The following is a 27,767-nucleotide window of genomic DNA, read 5'->3' on the forward strand; positions in this document are numbered from 1 at the left end:
GAACATTTGGTAACAAGCAACACAGAGGCTTCCAGTAACATTTCCTAGTAGGTATCATCATCAGCTAGCAATCCTGATTCTGTCAGGAAATCGAACTATTACTCTACTTTGAAGTTAAAGTAAACACCATGTTTCAGGCCTAAGTTATAAGAAGAATGGTAAATATATAATAGATTTAGCTATAAAAGTCTCTTTTGCTAACCCTTTCCAGTACTGAATAAGTTTTTAATGTTAAGACTTCCAAGTACTGCTTATTAGTCATGAATAATCAGGCTAAAAACAAACAAAAAAGAAGCCATCACTATTTATGTATTAATGTAAAGGAGAAAATAAGATCTTAAAAAAGTGAGAGATACTTTGTTTTATAAATGCATCACAATTTCTCAGTTATGAATGAATTATGTGTCACTGATTTTAGACCCGTGGCCTACTATTTAATGAATTGACTGGCAATTTCATGACTGAGTATCCCACTGAGGTGAGATAGTTAATTCAACGTCTGAAAGTGTTCAGGTTTACAGCTGCAGAGTAGCTTGGATACCTGAGTTAGTCAATATAATCTTACATTACAAAATAGTACCTAAAGAAAAACTATTATTAACCCCTGTGTTTGGCCCATTGTGCATGCGTGCATATATGTGGGGAGGGTATGAGAGGTAAGAGAAGCATTTTAACATTCATTCTAAATCAATCCCAATGGTAGTCCAGCAAAGTAAATATTAGCAAAGGCAATTTTGCAGTTTTTAAATTTTTTTTTTATTTTTTACTGATTAACAATAAAAGACATTTTCTGAAATGTTACAATTCCCAATTCAGGTCTTCAGAAAGACGGAGATATCAGCATCCACCAAGATACTAAATGAAGCAGAGGTCACAAGATAAAACTTACAGGCAAAATGAAGCATGGACAAGTGTATAATGGTCTTATGTTATCTCTGATCCAACTCTTGATTTTATATCATTACTACGTTACTACATACTTATTACAGTATTTCTAAACACAATGTGGAAAAAAAAACATAGTAACAACCTTGGTGCTTTATATATTAAACCAAGATATACTTAGAACAAATAAAGTCCCCCGATAGTCTTCTTAAAAAAATACTGTCTACATTCAACAGAAATAATCACCCACGACACACGATTCATAGGTGAACGTTAAGGATCAAATATTGGCCTAGAAAGAAAAGTCGTTTAAAGGCATCACACAGAACACTTCATCTGAGACTCCTCGCTGCTCGGATGCCTAGAAAAATAGAATCTAGGATCCTTGATTTTTCAAACACAGGCGCCCCCTCTAGCCAAAGTCTGACGTCCATTTGCATAAGCCAATATTCCATTTCCGACGTCTGATGGGTGTGTCGTCTGGACACCGACAGCCGTGCTCGGCCGGCGGACACAGGACCAGCGCTGCGACAGGGCGGACAGGGAAGCAGGGCGCACGCGGCTTCTGGGGAAGCTGCGACTCCGTCTCTTCAGTGGGGCATATCCGCATTCTGAAGGACGAGGCCCACTCGGCTGGGAATGTACACCTGCGCCAACACAATCATGTCAGTGCCACTGAAGGAAATACCGAACACGGTGACATTAGGTCAAAGGGACACGCTGCCCTCTCGGGTCTCTTTCCACGGGGGCGGACTCCCCGAGACGCTTCCGCGGTTCAGCAGTCCCGGCACCTGAGCGAGACGCCTTCGAAGCAGCCCCCACTAGAGGGCGCCACACGCTTTACAAAACCCGACGTCCCGCCGACGCGCGGGCTCCGAAGGACACGCGCTGCTGACGAGGCACTCTCCGGTGGTACAGGAAGGCTGCCCTGAGGTTACCATGTTATTCCACTCAGGTGAATAAAAGTAATTTACAGAACACCGCTCGACACCAAGACTCTTATTTGTCATCCCGTTTTGTCTCCTGTCATTTTTAAGAAATAAACTTGAAAGGTAATATAAGGGATCCTAAGGGTATTTAGGCCCCTCCCCAACTTAAACCAGCCCCAAAGCTCGCCCCTGCATTGAAAACGCAGTACGCATCCTCTCCAAGCCCTGCAGGGTCCTGACTCGGCTCCTGCCTGCGAGACAGTCCATCTCCCGTCTCAGCTCCCGGTGGCACGAGTCTCCCCTCCCCCCACACCAGGCTCCTCCCACGGGGGGGCGGGGTTTCCTCCCTTCGCTGGGTCCCTGCTCAGAATACTCTTGATCTTGCTAGTTCCTTATCTCTTGCATTTTAGAAAGTTCCAGCTCCACAGCGGGGTGTCTTTTGACAACGTTAGATAGCATAGCTTTTCCACTTCCGTTTTCTATGACTGATGCATTTTTGTTTGTTTCCTTTGTCTTCTTTTTTCTTTGTGTTTTTTTTTTGTTTGTTTGTTTTTGTTTTTGTTTTAAATCTGGGCAACCTAGGCTGTGTTGCTTTGCCTCTCTGGGTCCCTGATCTCCCTTCTGTATGGTGAGGACGCCACACGATAATCGCAGCTAATAGCTACTAAGCGCTCAGTCTGTGCCCTCCATCAGGGAGGATCTCCACGTCTTTCTGGTCCTAGTTCATTCAATCCTCAGGACAACCCTGTGAGGCAGCACTGCGATTACCTCCATCTTTCCGATGAGGGAATGGAGGCAAGGGGCAGCTAAATAATTTTCCCAAGGTCACACACTTAGTAAATGGCAGAGATGAGAGGTGAACCCAAGTTCTTAGGTCAAAGGGATTTTTATTTCCTTCTGAACATCTAACACAATTTGCGATTTTTTTTTCAAGTTTATGATATGTCCTCCCCAGCAGACTATGAATTTTATAAGGGTAGAAGCCCAAAGTCTTCACATTTCTAACTCTTCATAGGTGCCAGTGGACAAAGTAGGTGCCATTGATGACAAAATAAAATAATGAACAATGAATAAAAGAATAAATAAAAGTGGGCCCAATGTGTGCATATATCACAAGATATTCTTTGGTAGACATATCTGAAATACTTTTTACCAAATTGAGAAGTGAACTGAACTGCTTGATATTTATCTATGTGCTATTTTACATATATTTACTGTTAAGAAACAGTAAAAATAATATTAGACTGTGGGCATCATTGTGACAATATCTCTCCATTTTTGACACTTTGAATATTTTATTATTTCAGACATTTTATCTTTAAGTAAAAGTCTGGCTGATAGGTAAAAGAAAGAAAGAAAAAAAGCTTTTTTGAATGTAAAAAAAAAAGCTTTTTTGAATGTAAGATGCAAAGCAGGCACGGCTTAAGAAAAAAAAAAATAAAGGAACAGAACAGCTGGTTTTCACTGAATGAAACTATTGGATGTCCAATACATCTCGACTCTTCAAATGAACACAATGTTTTCCCTTAAGGTTTTTGTCATAAAGAACTCTTATAATTCTAAAAAAAAAAAAAAATCAGATATACTAATCTAGTTGGTTAGTTTTGAACAATAAAGATTAAAGTGGTTGTAAAGTGATGGCATTTTAAAAAGAAAGTTATATTATGAATGTAGTAACTAGAGAAGAGTTTTTCTAATCTTCAATTAATAGTGATTTTCAAAAATGATCATCATCATAATTTCACAAATGCTAACAGTCACTGGGTAGCTCAATGTCTCACAGTTCGATTTGCGTCTAGTACTTCCAAAAGATAAATAGTATGCCCTTGCCATCATTACGTGTGGGGAAACCCTTTATGTCAATGCCATAACCTGTTTCCCTCTATTTTTCCTATTATTTACAGGTTCAACCAATTCTCTCTCCATTCTCATCAAAACAGGCAGGAGTCAGGAGACAGTGTTCTGCCCTTTCAAAGGAGTTTGCCATATACTTACTCTGTTCTGTGTGTATAGTTTGGGGAATCACAAAAACTAGGTTTAACTAATCACTGGGGCAGCAGGTTATAATAGAATGATTCTGAATTCTTGTGAGCACTTTAGAACTGAAGATCAATCTAAATTTTTCAGTAGTACCAATGACTAGATAAAAGAATTTCAGTTCCCTTTACATTAAAAACATTTCTCTAATTTTAGGTATGGTCTTATATGCATATAAAAGGATTCTGGTAAGTTCAAGGCTCTGCAGACAGATCTAATAAAACAAACAAGTTGGACCTAAACAAATACTGACAGATCTCTGCTCAGTGTGGCACAGTGATCTGGCAGGACAGGTCACATCAATCTTCTGTTTGAATCCTACAGAGTTCTGGCACCTACTCTGTTTGATTCATAACCTCATAACTATTTCATTAATGAAATACAAATGAAAACTATAAACCTATAATTTAGAAAGACTCTTCCTTTCTGTGATCTCTTGGTATTTTAGCCAACCCAAATGTAAGAGTATAACAAAAGGAAGGACGAGAAGTTCAAGGCTTGCAATATATGCGTTGAGTTTCCTCTTTTGGCATTCAATGGTTCAAAAATGCTCCAAGAACTCTTACTAAATGATGCTGGTCACTTTATGTAAGGAGTTTTATGAGGCCAATTCCAGTCACACTTAGAGACCTCTTAATACTATCTGCTCAAAAAACCTTCAGTTTATAATTGTAGAGTATCATTAGAGTAGAATATTGTGTAATTATATTTTTCACTGCAGTGTTAATTACTAGAATGTGTTTATGTTGCTCTTGAGCCCTTGCAGTATAGGCAACATGAAAGAATTTCCCCAAGCAAGTGATTTTTCTTAACTCTGGCTATTTATGGAATTTTGAGTTTTTTTCTTTATTAGGGTTCTGAGTCTGTAAATCAATTTTCTTAGTGGTTAGGAAATGACTACCAATTATACTAAAGGATTTAAGATAATCAGAACTAATCCTTGTGATGAGACAATCACAGACACGAACAGGTTGGGGGCTCTATAATTTAGGGCTAAGTATTGGCTCTGTAACACTCATTTTATAATTTGAATTCTAAAAATAGTTTTGATTCATACAGCAAGTGAAAAGAAATATGAACATAATTTGAGTAGGTTTAAACATGAAAATGTTTAAGCATATTTAAATATAAACAATTTATATTTAAGTGTATGTACAGAAAAAGTGTTTAGTACGTTACAGGTAATATATGCTGATCGACATATATGCCATGCCCATGTGTTAGCCATTGAGCCCTAAAGACTTTGGGGTTAGGAGCACATTAAGAACATATAAGACAATGTAATGTATGGTCATGAATTTAGTATTTTCTAGCTAAATTTATAGTCAGCACTTCAGAAGGAATCAGAATGCCACAGTATAATCCAATTCACTTTTTAAGAGAGGCAAAATGCATGCTAATATACCTAGTTATTTTGACTACCCTAATGACTTAATCACTATGTTGAACTAACATGACTAAAAAAACCCAGAAACAAAAAAACCCACAGCACACAATAATCTATTATATTATGGCATCCAGGCAAAGTTTTATGTTCTTCGAGGATAACTGAGTTGCAAAAATTAATTATACAATTTTTGAAGACAGGGTGTCAAAAATTTGAAAACAGAAAATTTTAAAATAACTTTTAAGTAGAAAATCCCTTAATTTTTAAATTTCCTTAGAAATTGCTAAATTTAGCAATAGCACATAATTGAAGGGTGATAACATCATTTGATGAACAGGGCATTAGACTTTTCATAGTCTTCATACACACATTTGTCATAAAAGAATTACAAATTATTTTGAAAAATAAGTTTGATATATAAAATAATTCTAATTTTCACATATGTGTTTTAGTTCATAAAGTATTTTCTGAGAAAAAATAAATCTTATTCTAATTCATTATTTCATGTTAGGCTAAGAGAAAAGTGATACTAATATTTCTTTTTTTTTTTTTTTAAAGATTTTATTTATTTATTTGACAGAGAGAGATCACAAGTAGGCAGAGAGGCAGGCAGAGAGAGAGAGGGGAGAAAGCAGGCTCCCTGCTGAGCAGAGAGCCCGATGCGGGACTCGATCCCAGGACCCTGAGATCATGACCTGAGCCGAAGGCAGCGGCTTAACCCACTGAGCCACCCAGGCACCCGATACTAATATTTCTATATAGAAATCTATATTATCTGATTTAGAAATATTAAAAAAGAATAAGCTTTAAGAATTGTTTGACTTTTTTTCTTATCTGAAAAACCTAAACATGTTCATGATTTGGGATAGAGCAAAACACATTATCCCAACTGCTAAATTGTATTTCCACTACAATAAAGATACACCTATGCCAAATTCCGTATTTAAACCGAAAGTCTGCTTCTGAATTCCCAAATTTAGAATAAGAATAAACAGATCTACTTCTTCTTCTTCTTCTTTTTTTTTTTTTTTAAATCGCATCAACAGATCTACTTCTTAGTGATGAGGAGCCCAACTGGGAAAGTAATAAATGCTGAAATTATTGCCTTATTCATATTTCACTCTTGAGACTACTTGAGTTACCATAAAGGAAACTAATTCTCATTACAGGTGCTATAATCTGTTCTTCCATTTGTGCCAGGGAATTTGAGTTTATGAACTAGAGAAGGGAAAGTAAGCCTCCCTGCTTCCAGTGCACTGACCAACATGTAAGTAACATATAGGTTCATATAAGTTCCTCTATCAGAGACACAAATAGAGGATTGTCTGGATGGCTCACACGTTAAGCGGCTGCCTTTGTCTCAGGTCATGATCCGAGGATTCTGGGATCGAGCCCCGCATCAGGCTCCCTGCTCAGCTGGAAGGCTGGTTCTCCCTCTCCCATTCCCCCTGCTTGTGTTCCCTCTCTCACTGTGTCTCTCTTTGTCAAATAAACAAAATCTTTAAAAAACAAAACAAAACCAAGATGTAGGGAAATGAGTGTGCTAAAGGGTAGTTTCTGATAATTGCCAGTAAAAGGAGAATGGAGAAATTCTTTCCCATCGCTTCTTGGCATTTGCGGGCGACTCTGACCTTAGCAAAGGTGTGTCAACGGTAGCGCACACCCGGTTCTCGCCGGGCTTCCCAGCGTCAACTGGTGGAGTTCATAATAGGGAAGGTGCTGGAATGCTACCTGCATCAGCAGCTTGCGTGGCTATTTTAAGATTCCTTCAAGCACTATTTGTTACTATCTTTGAAAGCAGATTTGACACTTATTCAGCAAATCCTTTGGATTATTGAGCTTGCAAATTAAGCTTTGGTAAATACTGTGTCCTTATTAAGATGGGCATAAATTTTATGGAGAAGGAAAGAAGCCTTTCTTCTCCCCTTTATTCCAGCCATGTGGGAGGCAAGAGTGATCTCTCGCTGGTGGCGGAATGAGACCTAGAGCGCCTGCAGTCATTTCAAGAACCCTGATCAGATCCCAGCACATATGACCTAGTTTAATAGAGTCCCATTATAATGAGGCATTCTTAGAACAGGTTTGTTTTTTAATGTGGTTTTTTTTTTCCCCTCTGGCTCTTCAAAGGATAACTCTGGCAAGAAGGAACATGTTTTATCGGCCTTTCCGGTCTATTTGGGCTCTCTTATTCCTATATTAAAACCAGTGATCATTTCACCTGGAGCCTGAAGACATTTAAATGAGTGTTTCCTGAAGCACCTTAAGTTACTGAAACAAGATGCTGCCGTTGGGAAGACAGAGCTAATCATCACCTTTTTGACCCAGTTGGATCAGAAGTCTAATACAGGCAGGGGCTAAGCTATGTTCTGTCTCTCATGTGCTTGCAGCGTGGTATTCCTCTACCTGTTACCAACGCTCATGTGCTGCTCTCCACTGCCCCTGCTAATTTCTATCTGTGCATTCCTTATTTGCAAGATAAATTCAATTAGTACTTGCAAAATAATCTCCTGACTGTTGCTGCCACTGTGAGTTGGCTTGTTCTAATTATGATAGAATCTTCTTTTTTTTTTTTTTTTAAAGATTTTATTTATTTATTTGACAGAGAGAAATCACAAGTAGATGGAGAAGCAGGCAGAGAGAGAGAGAGAGAGAGGGAAGCAGGCTCCCCGCTGAGCAGAAAGCCCGATGCGGGACTCGATCCCAGGACCCTGAGATCATGACCTGAGCCGAAGGCAGCGGCTTAACCCACTGAGCCACCCAGGCGCCCAGAATCTTCTTATTTTTACAAGAACTGAAAGCATAGCAAGATATTTTCTGCCCATCCCCATAGAGGGTGAGCCCTTGGCGTAAGATTATTAACTTCCCCCAAATTAGAAGAAGTTTTTCTTAACTATGTGTCCTCAAAGCACCTAGTATCCTGATGTGCTTAACATACCTAAAAAAGAACTGAATAGCCATAACAATACCTTTAAAGTACATGTGAAATAGCTTTTTGCGGTTTCCAAAAAAACCTGGCCAAGTTAATGAGTTCATGCGTCATAAGAATCTGTTGCTGTGGAGAGTATCCTATACTAATCCTCATTATAGACGATGGAAAATGCAGTGCAGAAAAGGTGAGAACTCAGTTTCCTAGAGCTAGTCAATGGCAGACGGGGGCTCGATCCCAGGTTCGCTGCCACAACATTCTGTGGTCTTTTCAATGCTCTACCAGGCCTCTCTACCTAACAGAGAATCCTCACTGGACACATGAAGCTTTAGGAAGTTTGCTACATAAAAATGTTGCCTGACTCTTCCAAATTCCTTTCCATTCCTTGCAAGCTGAATGGTCTCCTTAATCTCTCAGGGGTTATTGCAGAACTTTAAGATAATTTTTTTAAAAAGATTTTATGTTTTCATTTAGAGAAACAGAGCACACAAGCAGGGAGAGGGAGAGATAGAGAGTGGGAGCTGGACTGAGCATGGAACTGGACACAGGGTTCAATTTCAGGACCCGAGATCATGACCTGAGCCAGAATCAAGAGTCAATGCTTAACTGACTGAGATACCCAGGTGTCTCCTAAGATAATTTTTAAAATTCATTTCAGGGGGCGCCTGGGTGGCTCAGTTCGGAGAGTGTCTGACTCTTGATTTCAGCTCAGGTCATGATCTCAGAGTTGCGAGACTTAGCCCGGTTCGGGCTCCCCACTCAGTGCAGAGTTAGCTTGAGATTCTCTCTACCCTGTCTCTGCCCCTCACCCCTACTTGTGTGTTCTCTTTCTCTCTCAAACAATATTAAAAAAATAAGATTCATTTTAGAAACTATTCTTATCAACTTTACATGGCAAACCTGAATGTTCCGACAAACTACAACAATTATTCTTTGTGGATAAAATCTGATAGCCCTCTTAATCATTTTATTTTTTTAAAAGATTTTATTTATTTATTTGACAGAGATTAACAAGTAGGCAGAGAGGCAGGCAGGGAGAGAGAGAGGAGTGGGGGAAGCAGGCTCCCTGCTGAACAGAGAGCCTGATGTGGGGCTTGATCCCAGGACCCTGGGATCATGACCTGAGCCAAAGGCAGAAGGTTTAACCCACTGAGCCACCCAGGCCACCCTCTTAATAATGCATATGTATTTACATCTGTATCTAAAGCTACATAAACATATGTCATTATTATCACCACGTATATACACACACATACTGTTAGAATAACCCTCACGTCTCCTGTGGCCATGACACTTTCCTCAGAGCCTATAATCCACAACTCAATCCTGCTTATCTCTGCTCTTCTCACTTATTTTATGCCACTGTCTTGGGAAAGCTGATTCCATAGGCAATAGGGTGATTTACAAAGTGATACACTTGCACCACTTTAAAGGTGGGAATATGGTAGAAAAATGGGGGAACCAGGTGTCCCTTACAGATTCTCCCCTTTGACTTACACTTACATTTTTGGAAAAGAGAGAATTTAACAGCTGTGATAAAACTATCTATACATTTATTAGATACATTCTGACCTCATAAAAGTGAACCAAATCTTCATCTAAGACCTCCCATGATGAAAAAAATGTGCATGGGAAGCGGAGTGATGGAAGAGGAAGAGGATGAGAAAATGAGAGTGTGAATGAGAGGGAGGGAGGGCCAGCGGGGGCGGGTATAGGACTAGTCAGGAAAAGGAAAAAAAAATAACGTAGATAAATGGATCTGAGCTTACTATCTGGACATAAAGTAAACAAGACTTCCTCTAAATCTGGAGAGTTTCTAGATCCTACAGTTTTAAAAGAATTGAAGCCTTGGGTGCCTGGGTGGCTCAGTTGGTTAAGGCCTTTGCCTTCGGCTCAGGTCATGATCTCAGGGTCCTGGGATGGAGCCCTGCATCGGGCTGTCTGCTCAGCAGGGAGCCTGCTTCCTCCTCTCTCTCTGCCTGCCTCTCTGCCTACCTGTGATCTCTGTCAGATAAATAAATAAAAAAACCTTAAAAAAAAAAGAAGAATTTTAAAAAAAGAATTGAAGCCTTGTAGTTTAAAGCAATATCCTTTTGTACGTATTAACACAGAGTAAAAATTAGTTATATGATTTAATGTTTTTCTCAGTGATATGAGGAAATCAGAAAATTCTGTAAGTAGAATGAATTCAGTCTTTGACTGCAGGAAAGAATAGCAATAGATTTTTATAGACCCTCTTAAGGTGTTTTAAATTAAACTTCATTAGACAGTCAATAATGTAGAAATCTGCTGGATGTAAAAGATTATACAGAAAGCAAGAACAGAAGGGAAGTAAAGTGTTGCATAAAAATAGAAAAATATGCCTTCTCCTTATTTTTTAAGGAATATTTTTTATTCCTAGTGATAGACAAACTTTCCCAATTGTCCACCAAATACCTGTTACTATCAGTTTTCCAAAAGCAAATTCAGCCCAGCACCACACACACCGCCTCTGAATATTTCAGCTCACTTCTTTTCTATCAACCCCACCCCGTTTGTTTTTTTGTTTCGTTTCGTTTTTTTACATGCCACTTACACAAAGTTGTTTCTTTGGACAAAAACGCCGCTTTAAAAATAAAGGATTAAATTAATATGCAATGAATAGATCTTAAAGACCTTACTTACCAAAAGAGAACAGGGACGCTCATTATGTTTAAAATCTTCAGAAAAAAAATCAGTATTGTGGTCCAATCTCTGATGTCCTCCATATTCAGCTGCATCTGTATCCAGCACAATTTTGAATGTATAGCTCTTAAGGAATCAAAACGGTTCAGGAGTGAAATGAGACATTATAAAATATCTTCTGAGATAGTAACTTAAAAGGGAGTATTCTGAACACTGTTAAATCCTGATTTGTGTTATACACCCATTTCTTTTCGAATATTTCAGAGATACTCATGTTTGAAAGGGGGTATTAGAGACTCTGGTCCACATACTCATGGGTCCTTGTTATCCTATCACAGATTATCACATGATCATCCAACCTAGGACCGACTATACCTATTAACAGAGAATTTACTTTTCTCTTACTACAACCCATTCTGTTCATTAGAAATTCACCTCTGTAGTGAGCAGAAATTTGACTTCTTGGGACTTTTCAACCTGGAAAAGCTATAAAGGAAAATTCAAAATATAGTAACCTTTCATATATTTAATAATAGTTATGCTATCTCCCAGTGTCCTCTACATCTATTACTAAATATATGCTAAAAGTAATCCCGAGACCTTTAAGAATTTCTCATTTGAAATGGCTTTTTACTCCTTCCCCAACTCCAACTTCATTCGAGTTTTCTAGATCCTGGTTATCAAAGTGAGGAACACAGAAGTGAACCAAGTGTCCATGTATGTCTGAAGTGTGCAGACCTAAGCAGGTCTCCTTCTGCTACTAACAAACAAGATCATGAAAACATACTGTCTATTCATGTTACACACAGATTCATGTTGCATTCATAAGGTCTGCTATAATTTACCATCCAGTTTTTTGGGTGAATTATGAGATATATTTTATTACTGTATTTACAATAAAATAAAAGCTATGGCTATTATGTTCAAGTTTATTATGGTCTAAATGTCTAGACATGACAATACAAAATTCCTTAAGTAAACATACATCAGTAGAAATGGAAATCTTAACTTTCTTCTAGCCTAAGGAGGGATACAAAGAGATTAAGTGCTTTGTGTTTTCTTTCTCTGGTATACAAACCCTTAATTCAGAAGTGCTTGTATATTTTCATTAAAAAGTATCACGTTAAAAGTAGATGTGGTGACCAACAATAACCATCATTTTCATGCCCAGGTAACCTCTCTCTGGGTAACAGATACAGTCAAACTTGCTAAAGGAACTTTTGGTGTGTGGGGGGGATGGCTCCATTTCATTCAATCTAGGTCCGTCTGCTTTGACTCAAATTCAAACTGATAATCAGAATGTTAGTGTTTAACAAGAAAGAGACAGAGAGAAAGATTGATTGAGATTCAAAAGATGACTACTGGACACAGGCAGATTCTAAAGTCACTCAGTATAGCTGAAAATGACTTGAGCATTTGAAATCATTTAATGGCAAAACACAGGTAGTGAAAATAAATAACTGGGGACACCGTAAAGAAACGAAGCCTTGTGGAATGAAGGGAACTAGTACAACTAAAGTTTAGCTTTTGTTCTTCATCCTAGTTCATTAAGTGCTTGTACAAATCTTCAAAAAGCAAAAACAAGAACAAAAATGAGGACAATTTAGAGACTGATGTCCTTGAATACTTTAAAAACTTCTGAAATAGAGTATCAATTATTAAATTAATAGTTAAGATCACAGATAATTGGTAGTAGTGTCTGAAGAAAGCAAATATCTCATCAAAATTTCCCAACCTTTGGGTTGATATTCACTGGCAGCTGTGTTATTAAAAAGATTTCACTGAATGAGTAATTGTGTTATTACAAAGGACTGGGAATCTATATTTGCATTAGGCATTGTCTGAAGACTAAGTTATGTTATTATACACATCTGATCCTGTATTTTAAATTATGTTCATCTGTTTTGATTAATAAAATGCAGATTCATTTCAAAAATCACAAGATTTAGAGTAAGGTTTTGTCTATATATTTTTTCAATCAAGAATACTGAAAGAACAATTGTTATAAAAGAATCCATTTGTTTTTGACACTGAAAGGGATCCTCACACTTAAAATGGTTGGAATCTACTCACTTAATACATATAATTTGTAGTCATAAAGCAAAAGCTTAAAGAGCCATAACGAAAATTTTTAAAACATCAGTTTGGACCTATTTCTCTGATCTATAATTTAAAGAATAAATTCAGCTGTGGACACTTTTGGAATTACTTAGCCCTGTGTCTACATTACCTAGGAAATACAATATAAAAGCAACTCTTGAGTTCCAGAAATTATAATAACTTAAAGCACTAGATTAAAAGTAATGATTATGGTGCATCACCACTTCTTCATATCAGGGAGATCATATGATAGTTGTCTTTCTCTGCTTGACTTATTTCACTAAGCATGATACGCTCTAGTTCCATCCATGTTGTCGCAAATGGCAACATGGGGGCTTAAGTGGGTAGGAGAAGAATAAATGAAACAAGATGGGATTGGGAGGGAGACAAACTGTAAGTGACTCTTAATCTCACAAAACAAACTGAGGGTTGCTGGGGGGAGGAGGTTTGGGAGAAGGGGATGGGATTATGGACACTGGGGAGGGTATGTGCTTTGGTGAGTGCTGTGAAGTGTGTAAACCTGGTGATTCACAGACCTGTACCCCTGGGGATAAAAATATATGTTTATAAAAAATAAAAAATTTAAAAAAAAAGTAATGATTATGGAAGAGCGTTATAATTGTGAATTACTGCCATATATTATTTGAGCATTAGAAAACCCATCTTTTAGGGACACTGCTTAGAACAAACAATTTTAAAATGGTTATTTGAGCACCTGGACTGATTTACTGATTTCCGATCTCTCATTCAAGCATTCCCTTATTCCTTCTTTTTCATGTGCACACACACACACACACACACAGGGCACCCAAACAGCACCAAAATCCCTGTAAACCCCCATCTTTCACTAAAGAATATCTCTCTGAAAATACAACTCTGAACCAATTTACACTTATTTCAAATTATTCTTTTAAATATGGTTTCCAATTCTGTAGCAGGTAGAATAAATCTAGCAAGATACCTTAAAAGGCTTTCTTTCATTCATAGCTACCTCCCCACACTTAACAGAATGTCTTTTCATAAAAGGTTCTCAATACATCTTTGAAACATTTAGGACAATTCTGATTCACCAAGGAAGGTCTAATTCCATATCTTATATTTTTGTATTAGAGGAAAGTAAAGTAAGTTATCTTTACTCCCCCACTCACTTACTAAGTACACAAAATGTATAAGGCACTGTGGAAGATAAAAAAAATGACTAAGATATGGTCTTAGTTTACTTACAACTTACAGCTGTAAGGAGAGATAACACATGCACCTGAATGTCTATAAATAAAGCAGAAAGGAATATGCAGTGGGAGAGAGAGTCAAGGAGGAAAGGTAGGATTGACTGTCTATAAAGAGTTTTGAAGGCTGGGCTAGGCTGTTAAGATTTTTTGGTAATTAAGTACAGAATGTTGAAGATTGGTGAGAAAGAGTAGGACAACCAAGAAAATTAACCTGGAGATTAGGGGTAGAATGAGATGGACAAAGAAAAGACCAGGTCAGAGAGAACAGCCGGGAGTCTTAGAAGTCCACAGACAGTAGTATGGCTAACCTCGGACATTATGAATGGAGAGGCACAGATACATCCATGAGATTTTTGGATGGAAAAGTAAGGACACCAATGCACAATGTGGGGAGACAGAAGAAGGGGAGAGTATGTCTGCCTAAAGACACGTAACTGGTTTAGGGGTGGAGCTGGGATGTACACACCAGTCCAATGTAATCTAATGATCCTACTCTCTATACCTGGGTACCTAGTTTACACGGAATCAGGCAAAATCTTCTCATAAACAGTTTCTCGTTTAATTCTGAAGTTGAGATTCTTACGATAAAGAGGCCAGAATGAATACAACATGAGAGAAATAAAAATTTAAAAAGCAGATAAAGTGATATTCATCTAAATGACTGATCTCGTTAAATTTAAAAAATTGATGTTAAAAGGCTGAATTCTTAACATTCCTTATGGAGTCTGAATATCTGACATTTATTGTATTTGTTCAAGACCGACTCTTGTTCATTAGGTTCATTTGGTCATTTTATTGGTGAATACAAAATATTGGACCAAAAAGTTTACCTCACTCAATTTGGGAAAATACAGTAGGAAAAAAAATGATAGAATGATGGAATTATTTTATGAAGATTTTTCTATAAAAGAGATCAAATAGGTCCTTATCCATTCGAATGTCATTTAAAAATATTATGATTTCTTCTCATTTTAAATTCAAGAGCTTCCTAAGTATTTGATATATCAACAGGTTGAAATAGATAAGAAGTTTTAAGCATTATTGCATAATCTATGTCCTTAAATTTGAACCAAGAAAGAGCCATGTTCTGAAGACCTGCACTAATAAGATTAGAGAAGAGTGAGGGCATGAAGACTCTTAAATTCAATGGCTCTTCAAATACTTCAAAAGCTGCTGTGTTTGCTCAGCCACTTGATAAAGTGTCTGTTCAAAGTATAAGGATTTTGATGTAAGAAGTACTATCATTTATATCATTCTGCACTAAACTCACTTCACTCCCGCTGATCAAGCTAAGGAAATTTATTGTAAGGTACAACCCCTGAGGTTTCAAACTGAGTGACAATGAAAGGGGTTCTCTAGGCACAGGGTGACCATAAAGATGGCAAAGACGGTAAGTTACCATCTATCTTTACATCTAAGCCACCATCAATTTTAAGATGAATTATTTTATATATCCTCTTTAAATAAATAGAAAAAAAAATCACTACCATGCCATTCATTGTACGACACATCCCAATTGAAGGTAAGCTTAAATGTGAAAAAAATGTACATCTTAGAATATATGCATTTATTATGTTATTTTCAGATCTGATTCTTTAATCAACCCACTCATATTACCATGATTGAAGACTTCTGGGAGCTCAATGACCCCAGAAGAAAGAATCTATATCAAAGGCAGGAAATATTCCATATGAAACTTTAAGGAATTGTGGACAAACTTCTGGTAGAGTAAGAACAAGTTCTGGAAAGCAAAGGAAATTTTCTATTTTTAACAATGTTAAAAACAACTTCCAGCAATGTTCTAACAAAGTCCTTCTCTTTTTATGTTTCATGAGTTGAATTTTACTTATTGCCAGATACTATCCACAAAATCTTCAGTTATAACTATATACCATAAATATAAATATAGGGAGATTATGCCTAGGCAATACACCAGGCCATACATTAAGCCTTTTAGTTGCTCTCTCTGGCCTTTTTCCAAATGCAAAAGTAGCAAATTCTTGTGATGTGTTGCTGTATATTGTATGAATCGGCATGTGTGTTGGTATGTGTGCATGCATGTCTGATTTAGGCATTCCTACATTTACTTCTCTTATCTACAATACACATTAACTCGGGGTGCCTGGGTGGCTCAGTGGGTTAAAGCCTCTGCCTTCAGCTCAGGTCATGATCCCAGGGTCCTGGGATGGAGCCCTGCGCTGGGCTCTCTGCTCAGTAGGGAGCCTGCTTCCTCCTCTCTCTCTGCCTGCCTCTCCGCCTACTTGTGATCTCTGTCTGTCCAATAAATAAATAAAATCCTTAAAAAAAATAAAAAAATACACATTAACTTAAAAATTCATCATTGAAAAGCAATTCTGATAACTATTTTTTCAAAACCATTTTAGGGCAATGTGGCATTTATGACTATGCTACTTTCAGTAGAAAATATCCATTAAAATAAAAAAGAAAATATCCATTTAAATTTTTTTTCTTCTTAACGTTAGCTTTAAAACATCCCTAAATGTTATATTTCTAAAGCAAAATTAAAACAGAGAGTAATATGAAAATAAATAAGGGAATTTATTATTGAATATAACCAAAGAGCATTTTAAGATATAATAAACGCCAAACACCACAACTTCTCCATAAGGGAGTAATTTTTTTCTTTTTTTACTCTTATTAGTTCACATTAATATTTTGGTGTTTTTGTAAAAAGCTACATTCGCATTCAAGTTTGTGAGTACTGTCTTAATTAAAAGTTTAAATGACAACCACATGTTTTAATTAAGTACAAAACAGAAGTATATTTCTATATTCTAGGATGTGCTTGGTTCACCAACAATAGGTTTCTTCAATTAACTACAATTCCTTCAAGTTTATTTCCTTGGCTGTAAATTTTTTGAAACTGTATAATGCAGAACAGCAATAAAACAAACTCAAAGGATGAGGGGCTCAAGTATTATCTACCATGTTAATTAATGAATTGCTATGCTTTTTGAAATAAATTTTCATGCAAATTATTAGTTTATGCTTAGGCATGCTTAATGATATATAACAGTAAATAGCAAACTAAATGATAATACCAAGTCCTGAGTACCACATACTTCTCTATGCAAACAGGAAAATTATTCTAAATACTTTACAGAATACTTTGACTAACCCAACTAGGTTCTTTTCTTTGTCCTAGAAGATTATATAACTTGAAATAAAAAAAAAACATTGTTTCTCAATAATTCAAGAAAGAATAATAATGAAAAATATGCTCACAGTTAAAGTATAATAATGAAAAAATATGCCCACACTTCTAGCCTAACCATCCTCTAAAACTGTTGCTTTTTGTCTGTGCCATTAATGATTACATAAAGAACTTGTAAATTCAATTATTTGATGAAGCATTAGCAATTATTTAGAATTGAAAAAGAAAAAAATAAGGTTTTTATTCACCTTATAACCATATACTTTGTCATCTAAATGAGTTTTGACCATGCAGATTCAACATTTTTTATGGACACATTGTGCTTTTGAGCTCAAAATAATTTTGACTTAGACTATAAAGAAATAGCTTTTCCCTAACTTACTCTAATACAGTCTTCAGTGGAATCCAATGAAACATACATAAATGGGTAAGATAATTGGAAACTTCAAAGTCCTTGAAAAATAATGACGATTATAAGCAGTAAGTAGGTATCATCTGAGCTATGTCTTACAGACAGACTAGGGTAGGAGAAATAGCCTACAACAGGAAAATATGGTGGGGACATCCATGCGCTTTGGAGTCCAACAAATGCATTCTAATACCGATTTTGGCAATTGCTGTGTGTCTCGGAAAGTTACTGAACTTCCTGGCAGCTCAGTTTCTCATTGTTAAAACAGAGGTGCCCATATCAGACGGTTGCTGTAAAGATTAACTAAAGCAATGTATTTTGAGTGCTTAGCACTGTGTCTAGTATGGAGAAATTACAATAGTAAAACAAATGCTTGTCAGTTTTCAGTAGTTAAAGTGAATAACTGATTGGTATGAGCCCTGGAGATAGACATTTTATGTATTTGTTAGTTGAAGTGGATGACTGATTACTTAGTTACTAAAGTCAGCAGAAAAAAAAAAACCCTGCATTATCAACCTCATCAGTTAGGGTTGTTTTTTTTTTTTTTTTTTTTTTTTTTTTTTTTTGTATTTTATTTATTTATTTGACAGAGATCACAAGTAGGCAGAGAGGCAGGCAGAGAGAAAAAGAGGAGGAGGAAGCAGGCTCTCTCCTGAGCAGAGAGCACGATGTTGGGCTCCATCTCAGAACCCTGAGATCGTGACCTGAGCCAAAGGCAGAAGCTTAACCTACTGAGCCACCGAGGTGTCCCATCAGTTAGCTTTTTTATACAGATGATTGAACTTAAGCAAAGAACATCAAAACCCATACATATACGTGTGTGTGTGTATATAAAAATATATAAAAAATAGTTCGGCAGGGCCAGGATATAGGTCTAGGAGTAATATGTTCTACCCCTCTCTCCCCATCTGCTATAGAAAGACTGCAAATTTTGAGAACACTGAAATCTTAAACATTTGAAAGCTGATTATCTTAGTGTTGTTAGTAAACATTTATCTGAAGTCATAACTTGTATGTATAGTTAATGTATATTCCTTTTTTATTTTTTATAAGTTTCACGGCAAATAGAAAATCATAATACTCTAGGACCCACTCAGTGTTTCAGAAAACTGAGAATGGGCTGAGCTAGCTTCCCATGAAAAATTATACAGAAAAGCCTGCAATCGGGTGTGCGCATGCGCAGGCACACATACCCGCCCATGCGTGCTGCGTCGCTCCCGGTTATTCCCGAGCTGTTCTGGGAACCCGGCCCATAACTATCGTAACTCTACCTAGATTAATTATTGTAAAGGAAAAGATTCAAAATAAACATTTCCCTGTAGGGTCTAAAAAAAAAAAAAAAAATGAGTGCGAGAGCTTTAACCACATATGTGACTGCTAATAAATATATTTTCCAGGGGTATAATAAATCTAACATAGTAGTTGGCAATCATCTTTAAAACAATCATATTGGTTTAATCTTACTGAGTTGGTGGAAGAAATAATACAAGCAAGAAGTAAAGTGGCTAAGTTATTTCTGCAAAGTGCATGCCTGTCCTATTCAAAATGAAATCCACAAAAGTTCTGGCCATGATACCCAGACGTGGAAATGACTTATATAATCCAAGCTTTCTGGAAGGTTTTGAACCAAATTATATGCAGATTTAATTATTTATTTTATAGTTATTTCACAAATGTTTTATTTAGACCGTCGAATTATTACTAAAATTCCAAGGGACGAGACTATTATGGTCATGAGAGAGTTAACTGAATACCGTGACAGGATTCTATGTATTCTTTAGGTAAATTGTCCAAGGCAGCCAGCAGACAAAATGTCACCAGAGATGAATTCTCTATATTCTAAATTAAGGTAAGAAAAGGAAATATACAGTTATACACTTCTAATATATATCTACATGGAGGTTCATCTTCCTAAACCTGTCCAAGACAGATCTATTGTGTGTAGCTAAAACAAATTAGAACTCCTGTGCTGTAAGGCTATCCCCATAATATGGATCCAGCATATAGGTCCTAACTTCCACTGCTAAAGGAAGAACATGAGCAACAGCTTATCAAGAAAGCTGATGAAAGCAGAACTCTTATCTTTCACTTCTTTGTAAAGTGTTCTTTCCTCTGTTTTATGGGATGTTTCATCCCTAAACCCTTTTATCCTCTGATGTCCTTCAGATCTACACTTTCCCAGTCAGCACTTGAAGCTGAAATATACTTAGGTTTAATCTTGGTTTAATAAAAATTTTGAGTAGTCCTCTTTTTCCTTAAAAAGTTACTTTACCCTTAAAAAGTCTGCTTGTTCTTTATTTGTGTATGAGGAGGAGACAGAGAGAGAGAGGGGAGGGGCAGAGAGAGGAGAGAGGGAATCTTAAGCAGGTGCCACACCCAGTGTGGATCCCAACCCTCCATCTCCTGAGCCTGAGATCATGACCTGAGCCCAAATCGAGTCAGATGTTTAACTGACTGAGCCACCCACACACCCCTAAAAAATTTATTTTTAAAATGAATATATTTGTTCAAAAAATATTCCATTTAAACTGATGTGTTTATAAGTGTGTTGGAAACTAGGACAGTATAACACTGCAGAGAAATGACATTTAGTCAGAGGCACCATTAACTCTTACAAAGAAACACAAAGGAAATATAAAATTACAAATAATTAGCGAGGCATGCTTTACCTACTTTAATGGCATCTCAACAGGGCAACAAAAAAGTGAATTATCTGGTGCTCACGTGGAAAAACTACACTGAAATTAGAGGCAGCAGATTTAAATCACATTTATTCACTTACCAGAAATATGATCCTGTGAAAGTTATAAATCTTTCTAGTGCTCATATTAAGTTGAGGATAAGAATACATGCCTGACTCTTAATCTCACAAAACAAACTGAGGGTTGCTGGGGGGAGGGGGTTTGGGAGAAGGGGGTGGGATTATGGACATTGGGGAGGGTATGTGCTTTGGTGAGTGCTGTGAAGTGTGTAAACCTGGTGATTCACAGACCTGTACCCCTGGGGATAAAAATATATGTTTATAAAAAATTAAAAAAAAAAAGAATACTTGCCTGATCCCCATCACTGAGATGATGTGATGATAAGAAGAGTCAGTGTAAATAAAACACTCACACAATGTAAAGTGTTAGGCAGGTTTGATTTTTGATACTAATTTGGAAACCATGTCCTAAAATATATCTTCTAAACCAAGCGATTTTATCTAATTTCAATGGGCTGAACCAGGTCATGCTAGAGTTCTGCTGCCTCTCAAAAATCCATGATTCCATGCTGCTGGGTATTACCTAATGGTCATTATCCCAAAGTTACAGTCGGTGACTAGCACACACATCGACGTAGGAGGGATGATTAGGGACCATCCACGAAAGGTTGACGTTATGAGCATATGTGAGTTCTTCAGGGGAAGAGTAGAAGGAAGGAAAGAGAATAAATAACTAGATTTGGACCTGAGGGAAAAAGATAGGTCGAAGCAGGTGCAGAGGAGAGGGAACTCAAGTGCTGCAGCAGATGGAGCAAGGGAGTAAAAGCAGAGAGGTGAGCCAGTAACACAAGGGCGTGGGAAGGATTTAGCCAGGAGCAGAAGAAATTCCAAGACTGTGACAGGACAGTGATCACCTTGTGGTGGTGACCTGGGGAATAAGAACCAAACAAGGTAGGGCAGGAGTACATACTTAATAGGTGATAGGATCAGTACCTACTCCTCCCATCTTTCCCTTCCTTTCTTTTATTACCAAATTTCCAAGGCATTTTTAGAGCTGATAATGATGAGCACAGCAGGTAACAGTGCTGAGTTTAAGGTCTGAGTGGGACACTGATGCTAATTAAGCCTTTCATATGCATTAACTCCCTTAATTCTGACAATAATTCTACAAGTAGGTGTTTTAAAGATGAGCAAACTAAGAAAGAGTGAGGTTACTTTTATAACACAAGTGCGAGAGAGGGAACTTGAACGCTTAAACCGTCCTGTTCTATCTGAAGAGCCCATGCATTAAACCACTATCCTAATAATAAGAACAAATTTCTCAACATTTACACATATAAGAACTGGAAATACTTAGAACTAGTGAGCCTCTGGGAAACAAAAATGTTAGTAAGAAAACAAACTGAAGAAAACAATGTTTCATAATCTGAAAAGAATGCTATCATCAGAAAAACTTATTTTTCTTGTGTTCCTTAGCTGGAAAGAAAGGAAGAGTGTTGAAAGGGAAGGCACTCAAGTGAAAATAATGGACTATCTCCAAATAGAAATGGATGGAGGAAAAAAATTACAGTAATTTTTGTAATTTTACAGACAAAATAATTTTCTGTTTTAATGTTCCTGTAATGAAACACTTACTGTGTGCCAGTAGAAGCTAATATGATTGTATTTCATTAAGTTATACATTAATTAAATAATTTTTCTCAATCACATCTAAAGAATACTTTCCTAATTCACAATTAATACCATATAGCAACCAAAAAGAATCAATTAATTCCACAAATAAACTTCACAGACATAATAGGAATTAATTAGGTAGTTTTCCACCATTAGGCCAAGAAATACTACATTAGTAGGATTAGAAATGAGTCTTACACATGGTGATAACTGAAAACACTGTTTCCAAGAACACAGTTGTTCATAGCTCTACTTTTTCCACTTTACTCTGGAGAAACAAACTCTCCCTTTGGTTGCAGCATCCATATATTTTTCCTGGGAGTCCTTCAATAATTACAGTGAACCAGTAATTATATCATGGCTTCATTTTAAGAATCTTCTGGAGTATCCACGTACTATTTTCACATATAAGTAAAACACTACTACTCAGTTTGACCTTGTGAGATTCTGAATTAGAACAGCTTAACAGAAACTAATGAAAATGAAAATACCTCACTTACAGGAGATCTAAACAGCTTTAAGGATGGCAGAAGATATTTACTAAAATAAATAAATAAATAAATAAATAAATAAATAAATAAATGGCTAATTTCTACTGAGATCCAGAAGGAAAAAGCAATTTAACATTCACTACTAGAAATTTATTTTAGACACAGAATGCTCTGTTTAAAGACCACTGGCATCAGATATAAAGAAAGGTGATGACTACAATTACAGTTTGTTTTTTTTTTTAATAGTTGAGAGTGATGTGTTTTGGACTGATTAAATAAAGAACTATTTTAAAAGAAAGGTTAGATATGGAATTTTTCAGGCCAATATTTTCTTCTTCCATATAAGCAATACTGTTTGCTAGGAAAGGAAAAAGTTTACTAAATGAGATAATAAGTGTAAAGTGCTTGTAGACTGCAAGGCATATGACAAGTTTCTAATGGATGATAGAGCTTCTTATTAAAGTATGTTCATCAAGTATTCTGACAATATATTTTATTGTATTAATTTTGAGTTGTACAAAATCATGATGCATCCTATTATTTTATCAATTTCTCCTTTCTACCATTTAATTAAATATCTACTTGAAGGGAAAGACAATAAATTCTAGTAATCTTTGTACTTCAATTATTTAATTTTAAACAACTCCAGGTGTTCTGTTCCCATTAGGTAGCTGTATCCTCTATCTATGCACCTCATCCATCCATCCGTGTGTTCAACCATTCATCTATCCAACACTCAGCCATCCATCCACTTCTGACCGCCCTTCCTTCTATTCATCACCATCCATCCAATAGAAACTTAGCTTTATGTGTGGTACCTAATACATTTTAACTAAACATATAACTGCTAATGTGCAGGTAGACTCTAAGTCTTACGCATACCTCAGAGTCAATTTCCACATACCAGTACCTCTTTTTACAGATTGGTAAAAATAATCAACCCGGGCACAAATATTTTCCCCCTTATTAGCAAAGCCACTGTTACGTAAGTGTATATTGTTTTTAACGGTTACAGTAATGTTTCTGATTTCTCTTTTCTCAAAGAAGGTCAAGATCTGGAGGACAGAAATCTTGAATGAGCTATTGTTAGTTGAATTTCTGGAGCCTAGGAGACCATTACCACACAACTGAGCTATGAAGCAAAAAAACCCCAGAAATGCTGTTGAATATCTCAGAATACTGAGACCCTGAAATAGTACTCCTATATTTAAGAAAAAAAAAAAAAAAGAAAGAAAGAAAGAAAAAAAAAGAAAAAGAAAAAAAGTAAAGAAAAAAGAACCCACCTAAAACCATTTGTGTTTTAAGGGCCTGCTCATTATTCATTACCACCTATAGTCTTATGAATATATATTAAGCCAATCTAAAACTGTTATAGGAGTTGCAATATTTTAATCATGCAAAATGTTTTTCTTACTTTATGATTCATCTTAAATTCCTGGGTAGAAGAATGATGCTAAATCATAGGCTCTTTATTGCCAGTGGAGGGGGGGGATACGCATCTGTTATTATCATTAAATCATAGGGATTGTTGGACAATGTTTAACAATAAAAAATGATAAAAAAAAAGACCTCTAGATAATGTTTAAACGTATTACTGTCATCATGAAACTAAAGAAGGCGAACCTAGCAATTAATGCACATCTATTTTGAAGCTATAAAAACAAAGTAGGACCTATATTAAATATGAAATTGTTAGTAGGGTCATCTCTTTGACATAAAGAATAGCATCATTAAATCGTAGCATAGAGTAAAAGCCCACATATACACACAAGAAAAAGAAACATGCTTGCATCTGCTCAAAGTGATTGTTGTAGATGTTCTATGAGAAAACCTTGTATTTTTTTAAGCTTTTTTTTTTTTTTTTTAAGCCAAAACATATATAACCTGGAAAACTAGAAAGTTGAGATGCTCTATTTTTCTTGGTCTAGAAATCAACCTTTATATATAAATTCTTGATGGAACATGGCATTTAGCTAAACTTAAGCCCTCTGTTTTTATTTGTTGCATAAAGCATAGATTCTAATAAACACAGAGTGTTACATAACCATGCTTCAAAGGCTTCTGGAAACTAAGCAACTCATAGCAACCTCTCTGCCTTCAGCAATCATACTCCAGTGAATCATCCAAGTGACCTTATTTGCTCATTAGAAACTCTGTGTACACGTTGCAAATGTCAGAGTCTGAATTTACATTTTAAAAAGTACATCTTGCGGCAGTTTAATGAAAATATTTCAAAGATCTCAGGTCAAATTCAACTATTTACTCATCTGTTCCCTTAGCTTTAAATATTTTCTGGCTGGGATTCACGTAGTTTTCACAAGCCATCCTTTATGATCACTCTCCTCTTAACATTTCAGTATTGTAACAGTTTGAAACACCATTTGGAAAGGGGGCTGCTGTTACACTATTATTTCCGCCCCCATCTCAGCATGATGACAAATAATTTAAGAAACATTTGATTTTAGTGTTGTTTACGCTCTCAGAACAGTATGAATCTGCACATACCAAGACACACACCTTACGAATGAGGCGTGAAGGCAGTTAGTTGAAGAGAGAGAAGCTCGCCTGTGCCATGAATTTGTGTATTTGCTATACAGGATTTACAATTCCTTTTCCCATACTACCTACTGCCCTGGAACTACACATTAAGTTTTTCTGTGTGTAACAGAAATGTCATCATCAGCAATATCACTACCAACCACACAGAGGCAGCCATGAGCAGAGGCGGCACAAAGCGCAGGAGCTTTGCAGTACCTTGCTCAACCTCTGCAGCTGTGAGCTGGAGGAAGATAGGTAGTGACATAAAGGCCTTGGTTTACTGATCTGTCCCATGAAGCTAACACAAACTACCTTACAGGGCCGCTGGGAATATGAAACTAGATACTTATTTAAAATGGCCCGAAAACAGAAGGTCCTCAAAAAGAGGTGCCCTAACACCCACTTTCCTTGGCACTACTCAAAATGTGGTATCATCATTTATGTTCTTCAAAATGGATTAGAAGGAATGGTTTGTCCTTGGGGGCTTAGCAGTTTTCCTTTTGATTCAAGGCTGATTTGGTAATCGTTCTAAGTGAAGAAATACAATGGAAGAAAGAAAGTAATGATTCGGATAATATAAAGGGCATTATGTTTTTTTCTTTCTTTTTCTATGGCCAAACAATATGAAATTTTAGGCAAATATAACATATTAAGAGAGTGTGTTTTTCTTCCTAGGTATGAAATGTATGACCTGTCTACTTGTCTGTAGGTTTAGATCTGAGTTCTGCATCCACATTGCTATTTACTAATTAGAGAATGTTGGTGTTTATGTTGAAGATCAGCAACTAAAAAGACCAACATGAGACAGTATATAAGCAAAGGGTTTTTGCTGTGTGTGTGTGTGTGTGTGTGTGTGTTTAATTTTCTAGAATACAGCTGCAGATTCTTATGGCAGAAACAATACTATGTCTTTCAGCAGTCACCATTAAGACCACATTCCAAAACCTTAGTGATACGAATCGGACTTCTCTTTTAGCTTTCCAAAATCTATCATCTTATTTTGAAGTGATAGTTAAAAGCATCCTTAAAGTGTTTCTTCTACTTAGCCTGGCATTATCCCCCAAATAGTTCACCTTACAACAGTTTCTTAGGGAAGATAGTCACCACGTATTCTCCACAGATTTGAGTGAAAGTTGATGTCTTGCTATTTGATATACAGGATATATGGGTTCAAAAAATGGAACAGCTCAAGAATGCAGACATGTTACCTGTTCACAGGTTTATATTTCATAGTGACAGAAGAAGTTCAAATGACTTCTTCAGAAACTTTAAATTTGTTCTGTCACCAAATCCTGCTTTCCAGGGAATTAAAAATTTGATGAATTTCTTGACTTGATTAATATATCCAATCTTGCCACTGTGGATTCTTCACAGTGAAAATCTGTATTCAATTCACTGGCTTAGTAGTTGGAAATACCAATGGCACAGAACACTTCAGCAAAGTCAGAAAATACAGCACAGAAATCCTAATTTTTTGTACTTTCCCTATCTGAAATGGTTCTATAATACCAAGCTACAATGTCGTGTAAAGGTATAAGAATAAAGTCGGAAAGATGAAAGACCAAAAAGAAATGAGACTTGTAAAACGCTAAGGATAATAAAAAGAACTCTTAAAGCTAAGCTTGGAACACTAAGAGCCAAAAGCTATCATAGGTGTATCTGCTGCTTATGGAAGATGGTACAATCGTAATAATAACAGAGAGCTGTTGTCTTCCTCATTAACAGGTGAGAGGCAAAAAGCAATATATATATATTTTTTTTCATGCAGGAGTCTGCTTCTCCTTCTCACTCTGCCTGCCGCTCCCCTTGCTTGTGCTTGCTCTCTCTCTAAAATAAATAAATAAATAAAATCTTAAAAAAAAAAAAGGCTAAGGGAGCTATGACATCATACTATTACACATCCCCAAAAAACTAAAGATTTTTATTTGGTTGCAAATGTAATATGAATAGAAAATGTGATGACTGTCAGGAAAGCTAGTTTCCCTTAGATTAAATTAACAAGAGACAAGTATCAAGATAAAGGGAGGTAATGGGGTACTCTACGTCATACTTGCCAGGCTCTATCTGGAATACTGTGCTGTTAGTTCTGGAGACATGCCACAAGAGGGATGTACACCATGCCATGTGTATTTTGATGAGGGACAAGAGGGAAGTCTTGGGAGCAGTAGGTATTGTGAGGAGCATGTTAAAGGCCCTCTGACTTGAGTGGCAGCTTGTAGAACAGCTCTTGGGGACAGAGTACAGAATTAATGTATTTATTTTCATATGTTTAAGGCAATATTAAAAAAAAAAAAAAAAGAAAAACCCTGAATTGCTTACCTTGTGACATAGTGAGATTCCTAGGACTGGAATGTGCTCTATTGATGGTTAGTTATGATGTGTGGCGGAACTGATAAATGGTATTTCTGCACTGAACTGCGTCACTAGAGTATAGAACATCACAAAATCCAGAAGGTTTTAAGATCAATATTGGAGTAAAAGCTGGCGTTATGAACCTGTAGCTAATTAGGTGTGGTTTAAGGTATGTTGGGGATCCTCTCCTGCTACTTTCCCCTCCAAAACAACAACAAAAAAGTCTTCGTTATAAAAATATTATTACATTAGATAACCAGTCCATGAGGT

At 36.5% G+C, this 27,767-nt stretch overlaps 1 protein-coding gene across 1 annotated transcript in view; it reads right to left on the reverse strand.

Moving 5' to 3' along the window:
• Positions 1 to 732: 732 nt before the first annotated feature.
• GBE1 (1,4-alpha-glucan branching enzyme 1) overlaps positions 733 to 27,767 on the reverse strand; it is a 270,697-nt gene continuing 243,662 nt past the window's right edge. The window contains exons 15-16 of the mRNA XM_004770826.3: positions 10,829 to 10,946; positions 733 to 1,532 (exon numbers count right to left, since the gene is read on the reverse strand). Coding sequence (XP_004770883.1) covers positions 1,476 to 1,532; positions 10,829 to 10,946 — 175 coding nt within the window. The 3' untranslated portion in view covers positions 733 to 1,475. The remainder of the gene's footprint in view (positions 1,533 to 10,828; positions 10,947 to 27,767) is intronic.

The sequence above is a fragment of the Mustela putorius genome, unplaced genomic scaffold (assembly GCF_011764305.1).
Source record: "Mustela putorius furo isolate JIRA1106 unplaced genomic scaffold, ASM1176430v1.1 tig00003834_pilon_pilon_pilon, whole genome shotgun sequence".
Classification (NCBI taxonomy): Eukaryota; Metazoa; Chordata; class Mammalia; order Carnivora; family Mustelidae; genus Mustela; species Mustela putorius.